Source organism: Lacerta agilis, chromosome 2 (genome assembly GCF_009819535.1).
Source record: "Lacerta agilis isolate rLacAgi1 chromosome 2, rLacAgi1.pri, whole genome shotgun sequence".
In the NCBI taxonomy this organism is placed as follows: domain Eukaryota; kingdom Metazoa; phylum Chordata; class Lepidosauria; order Squamata; family Lacertidae; genus Lacerta; species Lacerta agilis.
The window spans coordinates 51,925,231-51,942,503 of NC_046313.1; the positions used below are offsets into that span (position 1 = coordinate 51,925,231).

Here is a 17,273-nt window from a genome sequence, read left to right on the forward strand (position 1 = left end):
TAGCTAAGCATGAACTGCAAAAGATAAAGCAGAAGAAGGGAGGGAAGTAATGTAGCATGATCAGAGTATAAAACAAATCCCTTTAATCTAGAACAAAATTAACCCTAGTCGGGGATGAATCTTAAGTCTGCACTCATAGGAAAGGCAGAAGGAGTGATTTGATTTTAAAACAGCAGAACAAATACAAGTTTTAAGAAGGGGCTGTAGATGTTTAACTGTCGTAAGAATTGGGTCAGACCCTTGTCCAGTTTACCACACTGATTATCTAGCAAGTTAGGCAGGATCTGAGCAGGAGGTTGTGGGATAATGGATCACAGGAGGACAGGTTGGCTCCAAGAACCAGCACAGCCTAGTTTCATAATGTGAGATCTGTAGACATTCGCAGTTCAAACTGCCCCCATGCAGATCTGCCACAAATTCCAGGCAGAAACAGTTCAAGCAAACACACAGTCTGCTGGGTGGTGGGGTGATCTTGCCTTGCCATAATGGTCTCTGACAGCGGCGTGGACCTCCATGCATGCATTATACCTGGAATCTTGATCAGTAAATACATGGATGGTTTCTCCTACCTGACTTCCTGTGCACTTGAGTGCAGAAAAGAGATTTGAAGTCTTCCTTTCTGAAACTGTACTTAGGACTATGATGGAGAACAATCCATCAGGAATCTGCTCTCCAATGGAAATTCCCATCTGTGTCACATTTAATTCAACAGAACATTCAAGGGAGAAGTTTCCAGTGGAGTCAGTGCACTTTCTATTCCTAAAGCACAGAAGAATTAGCTGCTGAATTTGGACCAGTTGGTCTTAAGGCTACTAACAGAACAAGCATCTGCCCTGTGAATACATGCAGGTCTGGGCATCTTATTCCTTCCCATTGCCATGCCAGAACTTTCATTCTTGTAGATGCAAGGCTAGCAGAACCTGGTCTTGAAGGATAGCTCTGCTCCTTTAATAGTAGCATATGTGCAAGTCAATGCCATGTGTTCAAAAACTTGCTGATAACAGTGATGGAAGAAAATATATTTTTCCCTTTTAGTTAAAAATGCAAGAGCTTTTTTTAAAAGCATTAACACAACAAAAATACAATGCAAAAATAAATAAATCAAAAAGACTGGATGAAAGTATTTGGCTCGTTGTCATTTGTGCAGAAAAGGGCAACAAAGTTATCAAGGAACTTTACTTTGAAGCAGCGGCCTTTTGCTGGCTAAAGGATTGGTTTAAGCTAGAGAACGTTGATGTGTTGGACTTGGAAGGACATGATAATATGTTTGGGTGGCATGCATACCTTTGGTATGACAAGGTTAAGATCCACAGAACTTTTAAGTCTCATATAGTTAGAAAATCCTTGTATCAGGTCTGGACTAGATATAAAGACTTGTTAGAGAGAAAGACCCCTAGATGGATCTCTCCAGTGGAGGCCAAGGCCTATAAGAGACCGAACATGTCTGCAAACTGGTTAAGATATATGGACATATTGCAGCAGGAAGGGGACTTTTTTAAGCTAAAAAGCTACGATCAGGTGAAAAGTCAGGTCCCCGACTGGCTGCACTATCATCAGGTATATGAAACATTTAAGATGGACAAAAAAGTTGGTTTTCAAGTAGAAAAATCAAAACTGGAAACAGAACTGATAGAATCGAACTTTAAGAACCTTTCCAAAATGTATAATCTTTTGCTAGAGTGGCATACGAAAGATGAACTGGTTAAATCGTCAATGATAGATTGGGCGAAAGATGTAGGACATAATATTATGATGGATGACTGGGAGAGATTGTGGCAGAAAGGTATCAAATTTACTGCTTGTCATAGTCTAAGAGAAAACATAATGAAAATGGTTTACAGATGGTATTTGACACCAGTTAAGATAGCTAAGATGAATACCAAAATGTCAGATGTATGTTGGAAATGTAAACATGCGAAAGGTACCTTTTATCATATGTGGTGGCTGTGCCCAGCGGTAAATGCTTTCTGGGATAAGATTTATAATGAGCTCAAGAAGGTAATGAAAGTTACCTTTTGTAAGAAACCAGAGGCATTTCTTCTGAGCATGACCAATGAAGAGATACCCAGTCAGGACAGAGTGTTTTTTATGTATGCCACAACAGCAGCTAGAATATTATTGGCAAGAACATGGAAAGGAGAAGAGATACCAACGGTGGAAGAATGGCAGATGAAGATGATGGAATACATGGAACTCGCAGAACTGACCGGCGGAATCCGGGACCAGAGGGAGGAGACGGTGTCACGAGAGTGGAAAAAATTTAAAGACTATTTAGTTAAATCAGCAAAATTGAATATTTGAGCAGAGATAAATTAGAGGCTTTAATAGGGTTATATTAGATAAAACTGGCAAAAGAAAATTTTTGTATGAATGATTTATTTGTTAAATAGGAGTTAAGATTTGACATTAAGATAAGATTTATAGTTGATTAAGTTTATGACTGTGTAAAGTTAAGCATATTGAAAATTTGAGCAAATGTTAAATGAACAAGATACAAAGCTACCTTTAAGATGTTTTTGACTTTGAAGACAGTGGAGGGAATGGGGGAAGTCCCCAAATTGAGAAGTTAGTAACAAGGAAAGTATAAAGATAGGTAATGGTTAAGGTATGTATATGTTCTTTTTTCTCTTTATGTTTATTGTTATTGTTATTGTTATTGTTTTTATTGTTGTTTTTATGCCTTGTGTTGTTGTTGTATTTTGTTTTTCGGTGTTTTATTGGAAAATAATAAAATCTTATAAAAAAAAAAAAAGGAACTTCCCTATGAAAAAGGGTTACAACATTTAGGCCAGGTTTCCTCAACCTCAGCCCTCCAGATGTTTTGAGACTACAATTCCCTGCATCCCTGACCACTGGTCCTGCTATCTAGGGATCATGGGAGTTGTAGGCCAAAAACATCTGGAGGGCCGAGGATGAGAAAGCCTGATTTAGGCTTTTTGGTTTAGAAAAAGGGTTAAGATGCAATACTAACCCCTGGCAAGAGAAAATAACTAACTGATTAGAACTACTCCACTCTACCAGTGCATGCAGAGATTTTTATTCTCTCCTGACAGTTAGCTATGTGGAAACATTTGATTTAAACACAAATGTACTTGTGCAAACTAGTTTGTGTGTTAAAACAGCAGAATGCACTAAAAAGGACTGCAAATCTCACACCCAAAAACATTCAAAGTGTAAAGGGGGTGGGTGGGCGGGAATCAAGGATAGAATTCAGTGTAGTGCTAAGTGGAGTATGTGCATAGGGAACAATGTCCAATCATGAAACAGGATTTCCGTCCCCCTCCCTTCTCCTCCTCTCCCATGCCCCTTAAACCTGATCTGGGGTTTCTCCCAACCCTCCAGAGCAGATTTAGAGAGTGCAGGGGGCACACAGAGACAGGAGACGAGGGAAATCCCATTGCATGAGCAGCCCTCATTCCATGTACACAACAACTTAACTGAAACCCACCCCTACTGCTGTAATGTATTTAGCTGTCACCTGTTACACCTGATGCAGAGATGCAGCAGTATTGTCAGCTTTCAGTGGAGCACCACCTTGTATTTCTTCATGAATCTCTCTTTTGGACATGCTCTTCTGCGTTGGAGGTAGCCAACAGTGCAGAAACCACTGATCCAAATCCCACCTGCTGCAGAGACACAGAAAGTTTATGGGTGGGTTGATGGCTGGTTGTTTGTTTGCAGCATGAACCTCCATTCCTTAGAGAATGCAGCCGAGAACAGGAGTTCCCCTTTCTTCCAAGTGCAACAGCAGCCATCCCAGTGACTCAGGATCAAGACTAAAATTTCACACCATTTACACTGGCATGTATGGGTGGGCAGACAGGCTAGTACTTTTTGTGGGCTAGGGACTTCTACAAAGGTCATCTGCAAGTCTGGACCAAAAATAATGTAACGTGCGTGCATAAGGCAACATCTGTTTCATAACAACCCCGGCTCTTTACGCATTTCCAATGTGGCCTTTGGGTGCTTGACTGAGTTGCCCAGCCCTTTTTTAGACTGCTCCCTGCTGCTGCTTGTCATATTTGTTAATCTTCAACACCCACTATTCACATTTCATCTTTGAGTCTCACTTGAAGCTTAGCATTTGCAAAATGTTCTGAATAATTTACACATGTCATTATGAGTGAAAGAAGAAGGACATGTGTTGACGAAGAACAGGCCACTCTGAGTATCAAGGAAGTGATAAATGGAGACAAGAGGAAAATGCCACATGCCCTATTATTCAAAGGCTGCTCCTTATACATCAAGCTCAGTAAGCCTTAAGAAATATCCCTCAATGCAGATACAGCAACTCATACACTATTTTTTAAAGTAATTTGACTGTCCTATTTGTTCTCTACATCTTGTTTCATCAGGAGCTGTTCAGTGCAGTAATTGTACTATCTTGGGAGAAAAAGCACTAGCAGTCAAAGACAAAAAGGCTAGTACAGTGGTATCTTGGTTTACAACTTAATCTGTTCTGGAAGTCCATTCTTAAACCAAAGCTTTCTTAAGCCAAGGCATGCTTTCCCATAGTAGTGGGGGACTCAATTTACACTCAGCAGAAAGCGGAACATGTTCTGCTTCCAAGGCAAAGTTCACAAACCAAAACACCTACCGGTACTTCCGGGTTTGCAGCATTCTTAATTCAAGTTGTTCATAAACTAAGCTGTTCTTAAACCAAGGTACCACTGTACAGCTCATATACAACAGGCTTGTCTAACCACACTAGAAAAGTAGAGCTGTGAGTCAACTTCATTCCTACTTCAGCCTCCACATTCTCACTTTGCTTAATTTGTGCATATAGCATCTATGTTGAAGATTATGTCATATCATAAACAAGAAATCTTAAGAACTGCCAAGATAGCTTTATGCCTCATCCTCAAACACATCAGAGCCTAGAGAGAAGATATATTGGGCCTGACATTCAAAGGACAAACAGTACTGAACTGGTAGGATGCTTGCGCTAAATTCGATGGCATCAAGTCCAGATTCTTGGTGCTCTTTGAATCTTGATTTTCACACCCAGAAATGAGAGTTTTCCCCCTCCACCCCTGTGTGAATTTTGGGACATGGGGGATAGGCGGAATATCTACAGAAGGAGAATACTCCTGTACATTAATAAAAAGTTTAATGTGCATTTTAGGTTTCTGTTTTATTCTTAGGTTTGTTTTTACTGTTATTCTTATTCCTACATTGTGAGTCACTTTGAAATAGCTTGATGTAAAAAAGTGACAAATGAATATAATTATTAAAAAGAAGAATAAATAAATAATGAATGGGGTATTTATGCAGATAGTTCCAAGTAGAAGAGAACTACAATTTGCAAAGTTCCTGAAAGCTCCGAGGACTTTATTAGAACCGCAGTCTCATCAAACAGGCTATTTCAAATAACACAAGTTTTATGTCCCATTATCTTACCAGAAAGAATTCTGTGGAACTGCAGGCAGTTTATTCCACAATAAGATGCTAATTCTAAACCAGATAGCAATCTCTCACATGTGGAAAAACACAAAGGCTGTGATTATACTGCTGGTCACGAGCTGGCGAAATTGTGGCTACATTCTCCATTCAAAACATAAAAAGACAAGTTCAAAGTAAAATTCTGAACAGGCATGATCAGGACCTCCACGAGGAGATTTCAGATGAAAAAGCGGCACAAAGCTTGCACACTTCAAATGTGACCCAAAAGTGGGAGGAAGGGTCGTGAAATGAAACTTCACAGCTACAGCTGGATGCTTCTGAGCAATCCTACAACTGCAATCCCAAAGAACACAGGCCATGAATAGTCCGGCCAGCTGCCCTCCTTTTTGGATGAGCAACTCAATGCATGCTAGTGGGAGCCAAAAATAAGTTTGAGGCATGCAAAGCTCCCGAGCTGCCGTGTCAAGTGGGAATGCAGCATCATGTCACGTGGCAGCATCTTGATATCTGTCAACACAAGGCTTTGTCCCAAAGGAACCCCTGCAAAGCAATAAAAGTAAAAGCATACATATGTTCAACCAGCATGGCTGGAAGGACTCGGTAACAGAAGCTAAAATGAAATTTAAGGGGCTCTTGGAACTGTGCTTTCAAAGAAGCGTAGAAATAACCGCATAGCAGAACCCAGAAATGACTTCATAACCGTCGAATTTATATTATGCCATACACCCAGTGCCACACATTCACCTGTACTCATTAGATTCCTACACAAATACGTTGCACATTTCCGCCAGGTTCAAGGATCGGCAGATCCTTTTGGCCAATGTACTCAAGTTGGTTGAGAGTTTTAGAAAGTGGCTTCTAAGTTAAAGGGCACAATACAAAACAGCCAGGAAGGGGGCGGGGCAGGGAGAGCAAACTAAATCGCACTGGCGTCCATTCTACACTGCATGACAAGATTCCAAGTAGGGATGAACCAAATGGCAGCTGGTCCCCCTCTCTGTCTCCCTCTGGTGCCGTCAGGTGGAATGGATACAGTTCTGAGGAGGCCCTACAAGAGTTATAGCAAAATACTTGAACTGCTTGCCTTAGCCTAGGATGCAATCGGCAGCAGAAACAGCAGCAAGTGAAGTTGTGTAGTATTATTTGGTTAGCCAGCCATTAATGCTGCATGCCTGTCACATTACCAATCATTCTTATAAATACGTCAGCAAGATAACGGCCCCCACAAGATTACAGTTGGTTTGCTTGGATCTCTGTTTTAGGTAATAAAAATGTCAGCATATTGGCTTGGATCCTAAATTAACTTAAGGAAGTTCAGGCCACACCTCCCCAAAGGTGCTCTAGAGAGCAGGGGCTGCAGGGGGGGGGCTTCTGAAAATGCACAGAGAGGGTGGTGGGAAACTTTCCTTCCATGAGCTTCCTTAAGTCAACTTCTCTTAGAATGTCAAGTCTGGTTTTGAGCAAATTCCTCTACTTTTCAGCAGCTCCCCACATCCTACTCCACAATCTTCCTGAGGGCCTTTTGGAGAGAGGTGGGAGTTTATCCTTCCTTCCCACTGATAGGTATAATACTGGTCCAACATACAGGAGTAAAACTCAAGTGAGATAATGGGCAGCAAAGAGTCAATTCTGGACACCTAGACTGTTACCTCTTGTGTTCAGATAACTGATACAACTTCTGTAACTTGTTTTCCATAAACACATGAAGAAAAACAAATGCAATTCACTCAAATTGTCAAAAGCCCAATGGTGTGATACATACGCTCTCCTTAGATATGAGAAACTCCAGATTCCATGGAATCAAAGGAATGGAGCCCTGTGAGGGGTAAATCAGCGTCAGGAAAAAATGGGCAAGGCAAAGAGATGTAAGGAAGTCCCTCCTATCCAACCTGTGATCCTGCTCCAGGATTTCATTCAGTACCTTGGAGTGTACAGATGTACACACTTCTACAAAATCAAGGCCAAGGTGTATCAATACTACTGTAGTTTCAAAGTTACTGGCTAATGGAAAGTCATCCCAAGCATCAAATACTGTTGCCAGCCTCTAGTTTTCAAAAGACTTCATTCCCAAAATCACACTTCCCAACAGGTTGGGATTTTGTTGGCTGCAACAGTCAGGTTCTACCACACACCTTTATCTCAATGGGCTTAAGTTCAACAATTGAATTCTGCAGGATCTATATAAGATTAGGACTTTGCCTACAAGGAGACTATTTTATCGCTTGGGGCCTTCTGAGCAACTCTCTCAGGTAGGCAGGTTCTCCTGTGCCTTGCCATACACATACATTTCCCAAGAATGCTATGTCATTATCAATGACAAGCAAATGAGCACAAACAATGCCAATGATGAGGCAGACAAAGCCCTCAAGGCTTGTTTAGTACAATTAATTCTTTCAAAGACCTCATCATAGGAGTGCAATTATTTGCCTTTGGCTCACCAAGAAGCAGACCAAACAGCAGGCCACCACTCAATACACACCGCTGGACTGCTTCAGAATGAACCATTTCAGCAGACACGTACGCAAATTGTGTCTCAAGACACAAGGCTGTGTACACACTATACCTTTAAAGCACATTCGAAGCTCGCTCTTTCCTGCAAAGAATTCTGGGCACAGTATTTTACCTCTCACAGAATTACAATTCCCAGCAACCCTTAACAAACTCCAGCGCCCAGAATTATTTGAGGGAAAGAACTGTGTACACAAATGCCTCTGGAATTTTGAAGAGAAGGGGCGACAACCACAGGGAGTAAAGTTATTCGGGGGACATGGCCTAGTAGCATTAAAGAAAGTATTCTTAAGGGTTCTTAAAAGTTCACACACTTTACAATGCTTACAAGCTAGTACCATTGTTCTGCTAGTTTTCCAGTCTTGGAAATTAACAGAGAACCCAAGTGATCTTAAGATTTCCATGGAAATTCCAAGTGAGTGCACATAACGCCTGTAACTTTTGTTTTCCTGGTACTCTGCCCTCCACCATTCCACAACAATATCCTGTGACTGAAGAATTTCAGATGCAAGGACAGCTATGCCAACTGCTAGAGATCGAGGGAAATACAACTGTTTTTAAGCCAAACTGCCCAGTCTATAAAACAGCAGCTGGAAACCTTGGGGCTGGGACCAAATGCAACCTTCCAAGCCCATCTTCCTCTGGCTCTTGGGCCCGTCACTTAGGCAATACTCACAAGGAGCCACACTTTGCACCCTTCTTGTGCGTTTTTGCCTGGCAAGAATATGTCCTTGAACTCCAATAATGCCATTTGCTTTCCTGAATGAGGATGGAGAGAGGTGGTGTACATGCATGTAGAAATCTCTTGCTGGAATGTAGGCTACTGTACATTCACACCCACTGCTCCTTCCAGGTTTTCCCCTGGTCATGACCACCATTGGACTATGACCCGCATAAGGTTGCTCAATGAGGAAATGTGGCCCTTGAGCTGGAAAAAAAAAAGTTCCTCATCTTTGCTGTACACCATCAGTTCTCTTTGAATCGTTATACACACAGGCCTTTCAATTTAACAAAAGGGCCAGGAGGAGTCCAATGATCAGTCAACAATAGCAGACGTGCTTTTAAAACTATATAACCAAAGCAAAGAAGCCAGTTAGTCTACAATCAGACTGCTTTTTATATAATGCCACTATATAAAGGCCGTTCTTATCTTCCCTCAACACCTGTGCACTGTGCACATGCTCAGAGATTCACATAATACTACTGTTCCTAAGAGAAGCATAGCTATTAACTACAGAATATGAACTATCTCATTAGGTTTGTAGTCTGGTATTAAACAGCCAGATTTTCCCTGACCTCTGTGGGTTTTTTATTGTTTTTCCACATGCTTCTCTCTCTACCTGTGCTATACCAATGCAGGTGAAATGTCAAGGATTCTAATACTACTGAGTCAGTTCTGATTCATGGTTTCCCTTTCAGATTTAAGACACCATAACAACCACAACTCCTTCATCATTCCCCCTTGCCATTCAGACGCCTGACACCACAGGGAGATTGTCACTCACTCTTAAGGGCTGCAATGAGCGACTTCCCATCTTTTATGAGCTCCTTGATGAACTTGTTGGTCTTGTCCAGTTCAGCTTCGTGAGACTTCAGCCTCTCTCGGAACTGAGGGCTGTCCAAACAGCAGTCACTAAATTCCAAGGCAGGTAGACCCATGGTTCTGGGGTGGATGTGTGTGTGGGGGGGGGGGGGTTCAGAGCCCTTCCAAAACGAAACCTTTTGCAAAAAGCAAATCAGCTGGGGGAAAAGCAACACACACGGAATGAACCGTCCTTCCCAAAACGCTTCAGAAACAAAACAAAACAAAAAGCAGCTTGTAAAATTGAATGTATATGCAGTTCATTCAACAAAATTAAAATATTCACCCACTGAGCGAGCAGCCTTTATTCTGCTCTCCCGGGAGGTCAGATTTTTCAGAGCCCCCGGAGGCAAGGAAGCAAAACAATTGAAATGATGGTGGTTATGATGGTGATGAAGAGCAAGCAGGTCAGGCAAGGTTTTGCACCGAGGAGGAGCTGCTTCAGATGCCAGGGGGAGAGGACAGGAGCCGTCTGGAAGAGGGGGGCGGTGCTGCTGCTGCTGTGGCTGCTGCCACCGCGGTAGTAGTAGCAAATGCCGCTGCCGCCGCCGCCGCCCGAGGACTGCTCATGGCGAGAGCTCCCAAGCACGCTGCAAATTCAAGGCGAGGCGACCGCTGCTGCTGCCGGGTCCCTCTCTGCCTCTCCTCCCTCGACCCGGCCAATGTTGCTGCTGCTGCTGGTGCTGCTGCTGCTCCTGCCCCCGCCGCGTAAGATAAGAGCGCCCGGCAAGGTCTCTCGCGCGGCCTCTAGCAGCGGCTCCTCAGCTCAGCGCAGCCACCTCCGACGGCATCCGGGATCCGCCGGGAGACTCCACTTCCCCATTGGAACGCGGGGCATCTTTTTTTTTCCGACCGCGTCGTCAGGAGGCGGAGTGGGGGGGCGGTGTTTGGGGTTTGTTTTTTTCCCCCTCTCTCTCTCTTTTCCCCCCTTCCCTCAGAACGCAGCACCGCCCCTCTCGCGCCCGCCGCAGCCAATCAGCACCGCGCCTGCTCGCGGGGCAAAGAAAAGGGAAGGGAGAAAAGAAGTCCCTGCGATGACAGGCCGGCGAGGGAGGGCGGGGCCAGAGTTCTGTCAAACCGCATGGAGCTCCTTGTGTGTGTATGTATATGTGTATGTGCGCGTCCTCCCACCGCCGCCCTCGCTCTTTCCCGCCTTCTTAAAGGCACAACCTCCAAGGAGCGAGCGAGCGAAGGGAGGGGTAGGTGAGGGTTGCTCAAGGGCATTTCTCGTAAACCTGTTGCTAAACACTGAAGGGAACCCAGCCATTTTCTCTGCAGGGAACCAATTAAGCAGGCCCCTTGAGGCGTGTTTTTGGCAAGGAGAGGTAGTGGGGACTGAGCCTAGCAGTCCTTTGCAAATAACCACAAGACACGTTTCTTCTGGCCTCCACACACAAAAAGGTCCTTTTCATAAGGGACGTCACCTTCTGTTTCCCCACCTTCTTTTTTGCCCTTGCGTTCCATATCAGCCTGAAATACAATTATTTTCTGTGCCTGTTGGTCTCGTTCTGCCTTTTGACAAGCTGAGCAGAAATTTCGCCCACGGGGGCAATTTCCCCCAACTAGAAAGCGCTTTACCTGTGGAGCTTTTGCCTGGTTGGTAGTATGATTCCTCCGGAGCAAGTTTATTGTGAACTTCAGCGTCCATTTTAGAGGTGTACAGAACATCTTAAGCGGTGCCCCACAGGCACTTTTACAACTGTAGTCAGACATACATTCAGTCTCTGTCTCATTCTTTTGCTAACTGGCTATCCTGTACAGTACTTCCTCTCCCTTTCTCAGCTGGAGATCTGTTACTTTCTGTAAACGCTGGTTAATAATGCATTTCAAAAGCCAAGAGTTTTTCAACTATTAGCTTCCATGGATAAAACATTAGCCAAACACCCTGGGCCTGGGCTATTAGCCGGTAAACACACCAGCAAAGAAATTATCAGCCAATTATACGCAATTATATTTGCCCAACATACATTAAATAATACAGTCCCAACCTTTAACACACATATGTATGTAACAATGTTTATAACATGAACCTTGCTCCAGGAAGAAGAAAATGACCATGAATCACTACTACATGTTATTTGATTTATAGGTAAGGAAATTGACAATTGCCTACTGATTAAAAAAATAGCAAAGAGAGAAGGAGACTAGACTGGCTAAGAAGAGCCAGATGGCAACCCTATTTTTTGTCAGGATTAATGCATAGGAAAGGGTGGCAGGAAGTTGATTTTATCACATTTTAACATAAATGAAGACTTTTCTTATCTGGTACATTTTACACACCAAAAACACTGCAGAAACCAACATTGCACCAGACATTCACCATTGTCACATTATAGAGAAAATAGTGTGATATATTTCTAACAACAATCCTTGAATTCTTTCACCATATTATTATGTCCCTGATCACCCTTCCATCTGTGTTTAGGATTATCTCTTCCATGAAATGAAGGAATTAGTTGTTTCAGGTAATTTGCTGTGCTCTTCGAAACAGATGGGCAGACTTAGCACGATTCTAACCAACTCTAATGCTTCAGTTGTTTCACTTACATGCCATCATACGCCTTCGCTACCAACTTCATAAACACATCGTGTATTCTTGTAAGTATCACAGTAAAGTCTTAACTGCCCCAGTTTTAAGATACCAGCAGTATCCCACTAATCCTCGTCTTACACTGTACTTCAGTCCTATCCTCTGATGAAAGCTAGGCATGTGCAAGGATCAGTGCAATCCTTTTCTTTTACCTGTCTACTTAGAAGTAAATCCTAGTGCCCTTAGTGGAATTGACTCCAAGGTAAGCAAGTATAGGATTGCACCCAAGTGTAGTACTGAATTGTCTTCCTTCCTTCACTATTCTGCCAGAATAAGTACAAAGAGGACACTGTAGATATGCAACAACAGCAAAAGAGTCCCACCCCAGCCCTAATGGCCCTTTAGATTGCATCTAAAGTCTTTGTACATATGGTGGTATTATGGCTGGTCTCACAGCAGTGCAAAGTCATGGCTCTACAGTATTTTGGAAAAGAAAAGTGCATAGGTACATAAAAACAATGTCTGGGAAATGGAGCACACACCTCAAGATTAATGGCATGAGCCCATGGCATAGTCTGCTCCCAGCTATATAACACATTTAAAGGAAAATGTAATGAAAACATTATGACTCAGAACACAAACACCAACCCATGTGTCTCTACTGCAGCAACTGAATGCTTCATTTCAGAAGTGAGGGTATTCCTCCCCCTCCCAATGGAGATATTGTCTCTAAGCAGTAGAAGTGGTCCTCGTTTTTGGGACTTCCGGCGGCGACGCCATCGCCGGGTGGTCGAAGGCTGCTTCGGGTCTGAAGCGCCTTGTCCATCCCGGGGGTTAGGAGCCGCGCTACCGCAGCGCGCGGCTCCGGTTGGGGTGCGGGAAGAGCGTCCCGCACCCTGGGCTCCCCGGCTGCGCCCGCGGAGGCTCCGAACCCTTCCCCTGCCCCCCTGTAAAGGGGGAGTGGGGGTGAAGGGACAACGGAGCCGGGCTTACGGGGATATGCCCCAACCGGGATGCAAATGCGGCGGCAAAGCCCGCGGTGAGCGTCTAAGTTCTACCTGTGAAGAATGGAGCTAAAGGAACCCGGTGGTCGTGAGTAAATAATCTTGGCAGAAATCGTGTTTTTGGAACGATCCGGGGGGAAGGAGAAAGGCAGCCTGCCTCCCTCCCTTCGAGCCTAAGAAATTAACCAATTTGAGGGATTGCTGCCACAGAACTGGTTATAAAGTATCTAAAATCGATACATGAGACTGGCAAACTTTTTTCTTGGGAAGCCAACTAGCGGAAAATATCTCTATTTAAAGTTGCGGTGTTTGCGCTCCAGCTTAGGAAAATGGCGACGAACAAAGAGACAGGAGAAGAAATATGATACCCACTTCCTCCTCCTCTGCCAGTATGCTGGGTTTCGTCCTTGAACTGGTATTGAACTCTGGACTAACAGATGAACAAAGGCTCACTGCCTTGAAGGTGGAACTAATTTACAGAAAAGTCAAAGTCTTGTGTGGGGGTCTGAAATGGAACCAACTGCCCACAGAGGAGGCTAACAAAACTTTTGACACTTTGGAAGAAAATCTTGTCAAAGAGCTGAGAGGATGGATGGAAAGATGGGAAGAAATGAATGAGCTACTTCGGAGAAGAAATTCGCTTGTTGGGGGTGGCAGCCCCAAGGCGATGTCAAGATTTGCTATATCCAGTCCCCGAGGTGTGAGCTCGGGGGCCAGGGACAGAGAATTAAGGTATTTACAAGAAGAAAAGGAATGCTACAAAGAACCGGAGAAGCTGAGAGAGGGAGAGTTGGATACCTCGGAGCTCGTGGCAAGGAGAGCTTTGGACTGTGCCTGGATCTGTGGACGTTGGGAGAGGGAAGTTGCATGGAAGTTCAGTGCTGATGCCATCAGGAGACGAAGAATGGACAGAGGGGGTGTGGGGTGAAGTATTAAGTAAAATCTAAAGCAATCTGTTATGGTATTTTGAAATCGGAGGGTGAACACTGTCAACAATAGTTTGTTTTATTATTTGTTTGAACATGAAAAGAGATATTTCAAGTTTTTATGTTATTAGCAGCAGTTCAAAGGATAGAAGAGATAGATTTGATGAGGATGATCTGTGAGGATTTATGAGGATGTAGTATAAATGAAGTCATTTTAAGTGGTTTAAGTTTATAGATTAAGACGATTAAGACTAAGATGAAGATTAAGATGAATGTTTTACTTTATATATATAATTAAGTTTAATTTTTTAAATGAAGAGGTTAAAAAGTAGATTATGGATACAAACTCGAAGGTGAAAAGGCAGGGGAAGTCAACTGTCAAGATTGGAAAAAGAAATTTTTTTTTGAGATGTCTAATTAAGAAGAAAAATCATGGCAATTTTTGTATTAGATGTGTAATTGTATTTGTTTTGTATGTGTATAAATGTATGTGTGGTTAAGGTTGTATGTTGTTATAAGTAAAAATGTCAATAAATTCTTATAAAAAAAAAAAAAGAAGTGGTCCTCGTTTTTACAGTGGAAGCCGATGTCTTGACATGTATTATTGGATTCAGGTCCTTAATTCCAACCACATATTTCACCCCTATTCCCCCCCCCACACACACACACACAAACCACTTGTGGCCCAGTCCTATGCATGCATTATTTGAACTACAGTTCAATAGAAAAGTGCATACAATTACAAGCTCACTGCATTTCCTATACCACTAGCAGAGCTAAAGAGCCTGCTGGGTTGCAGAGCCATATACCTTCGCTCATGAACAGGCATGAAGATTGAATAAACGGCTAATTGAATTCCTTTTGTAAGGGCTGAAGAGGGGGGAAACTGTGAATGAGAAATGTGAGAGCACTACAGATGCCAGATTTCCCCTTTCATCTTCCAACTAGGAGACAGATAAAGGAAGAGTAGCTTCCAAGAGTTATGCAATATAAATGTGTGGTTTTTAAACTACCTTCAGGGAACATTTTTCATATCAACTTGTCTGCCATGGAGTTTCTGCACCTTGCAGAAATTTATAGGGCAGACTGTTAGGTGAATACACAACTTATGCAAGGACCTAGACAGGTATGAGAAGTTAAAACTGTCAACCTTGCAGAAGCCTAGGGGCAAGCCTAGCAGCACAGTAAAGCTTTTTCTACTGGCTGCCTTCTAGGACTATAGGCATCTCCAAGCACGGATGCAAACAGTAATCAACAGCAAAAGCCACGCTCTCTAGTATGGAGGTAGGAAACATTTTCAGCCCAGTGGGTCCGATCCAGAAGTCCCTCACCATACCCAACAAACCACTTGAACCCATTTTTCCTTTGCAGTGCAGTTTGAACTCAAGCCATTCTGCAAAGTCACTGCCAATCAACTGATTGTTGTGGACTTTAAGCCTTGTTTCCAGGAGGATCAGCTCCACTGGGAAGCTCCTGTTGGAAGCTCCCAAGTTTTGTTTTGTTTTGTTTTGTTTTGGAAGCTCCCAAGTTGAAGGAACCCCAGAGGGGCTTGCATTTAGCACCTAATTTCACAAACACCAATTTCAAGCCTGCCAAGCAACAACTGCAAGTGCATTTTAAAGCTCTCAATAGTTCACTTCCCGCCTTTTCTTTACCTGTCCTACAGACCAGGAGTTATTTACTTACTTACTTACTTACTTACTTACTTACTTACTTACTTACTTAGAAGATCTGAAGATTGTCTGAAGATCTATGGGTGGTTCACAGCATAAAATTACAAAATTAAAACATGAAATGTAATAAAAACAAGAACAAAGACAAAGCAGCCAATAACCCCTCCTTCCACAGTAGGAAGATCCTACCTGGTAAATACATATAGTTATTTCCCTTCCTGGGACCACCTTGCTGCCCTTGCTTCTGTTAATAAATAACTGTCATGTGGGGCGGAAGGAAGATCTGAGGACCACATGAGAGCAACAAGGCATCAACCGGGAGCCAAACACAGGAACCAGAATATTAGGTGTGAGTGGATGGTGAGCAACAACAGATATTCAAGATCCAGATTTCACTGAGAGGAACAGTGGATACAGGTATCCTGCCATAGGAGAGGATAAAGACCTGCTGAGATTGTAGAAACCACAATGTCCACCAGACCATATGGGGGCAAGATCTAGGGTGTAGTGCAGAAGGGTAACATAATACTTTATTTAGGATATTGAAATAGCTAAGGCTAGACTTCCTTGGTTGTCCCATCCCATTTTTGTTAAGGGTTAAGCCGGGAACATCAGGACTGAGATGGCTACATAAGCAAATCACACCCACATAGAACGAAATTAAACTCTCTAGAGACATCTTCTGGCTGACTCAGGCGCAGCTCTGATATGTTGCAGAAAAGTCAGGTTATGTGTGGCTTCAGAGAGTGATTTCACCCAGAAAAAGATGGTGAATAGAAACAGAAGCAAATTAATTTAAACCTATGGACCATAAAGATTTACTGATTGCATCAGGCTACTGGCATCCATCGGGGAATCGTGCCACCTTCAAGCCACATCACACTGTTCGGTTCTTTCAGATACACTAGTTAAGATTGTTTAACTGTACACCTGAAAATGTACCACACAAATGTGGCCATGTGTTTGAAAACACATGTGCCATGTAGGAACAAGTCAGTTAGCCACAATTAGTTATAGCCAAGGTAACCAATTTTTGAACCAGCCCCTGCTGCTGTTGCTTTTACAGTATTTTGATCTGCAACAATTACCTAGCAGAATGGGCTGGCTTACACAAACTGAAGCAATCACCTCAGGCACTGCATACACAGCCAGGCTCTCTGCCTCTAACTCCTCCTTCACTGACTTGCTCTAGGAAGGGTCAAGAGGCAGGGCAAGAGTGTTCGAGCTGCAGCAGCTAAAAACACTATCTAAAGTTGGAGGGAGGGGGTGGGTGGGTTAAAGTTGCAACAGCAAAGTGTGGCCATGGCTACCTGTCCAGAATGCCTCAATCTGAGGGAGGACCCCCTAGTCTTTCTCAGAGTGAGGCAGGGAGTGGGGAGGAGGGGGGTGAGTCAGAAAGCCCAGACCCTCCAAGTGTCCCTATTTTCTAGGGGCAGTCCTGGATTCACAGCAGCTGTCCCGGTTTCTGATTTGATCCCAGAACATCCTGCTTTTCCTTAGGACATCCCTATTTTCATCAGAGAAATGTTGGAGGGTATAGGAGTTATGCAACACACACACACACACACCCGAGCCAAGGAGATAAGTAACAATAAAACCTTTAGAAGACATCTGAAGGCATCCCTGTATAGGGATTTAAAAAATGTT

The 17,273-nt window shown here is 43.3% G+C and overlaps 1 protein-coding gene across 3 annotated transcripts in view; it reads right to left on the reverse strand.

Moving 5' to 3' along the window:
- Nucleotides 1-9,590, reverse strand: part of ARHGAP26 (Rho GTPase activating protein 26) — a 210,855-nt gene extending 201,265 nt beyond the window's left edge. For 2 of the 3 annotated variants that reach the window (XM_033140020.1, XM_033140021.1), the window contains exon 1: nt 9,417-9,570. In XM_033140020.1, coding sequence (XP_032995911.1) covers nt 9,417-9,570 — 154 coding nt within the window. Of the gene's footprint in view, nt 1-9,416 lie in introns of all 3 variants that reach the window. The other variant, XM_033140019.1, reaches the window with a different exon arrangement.
- Between the last annotated feature and the right edge of the window lie 7,683 nt (nt 9,591-17,273).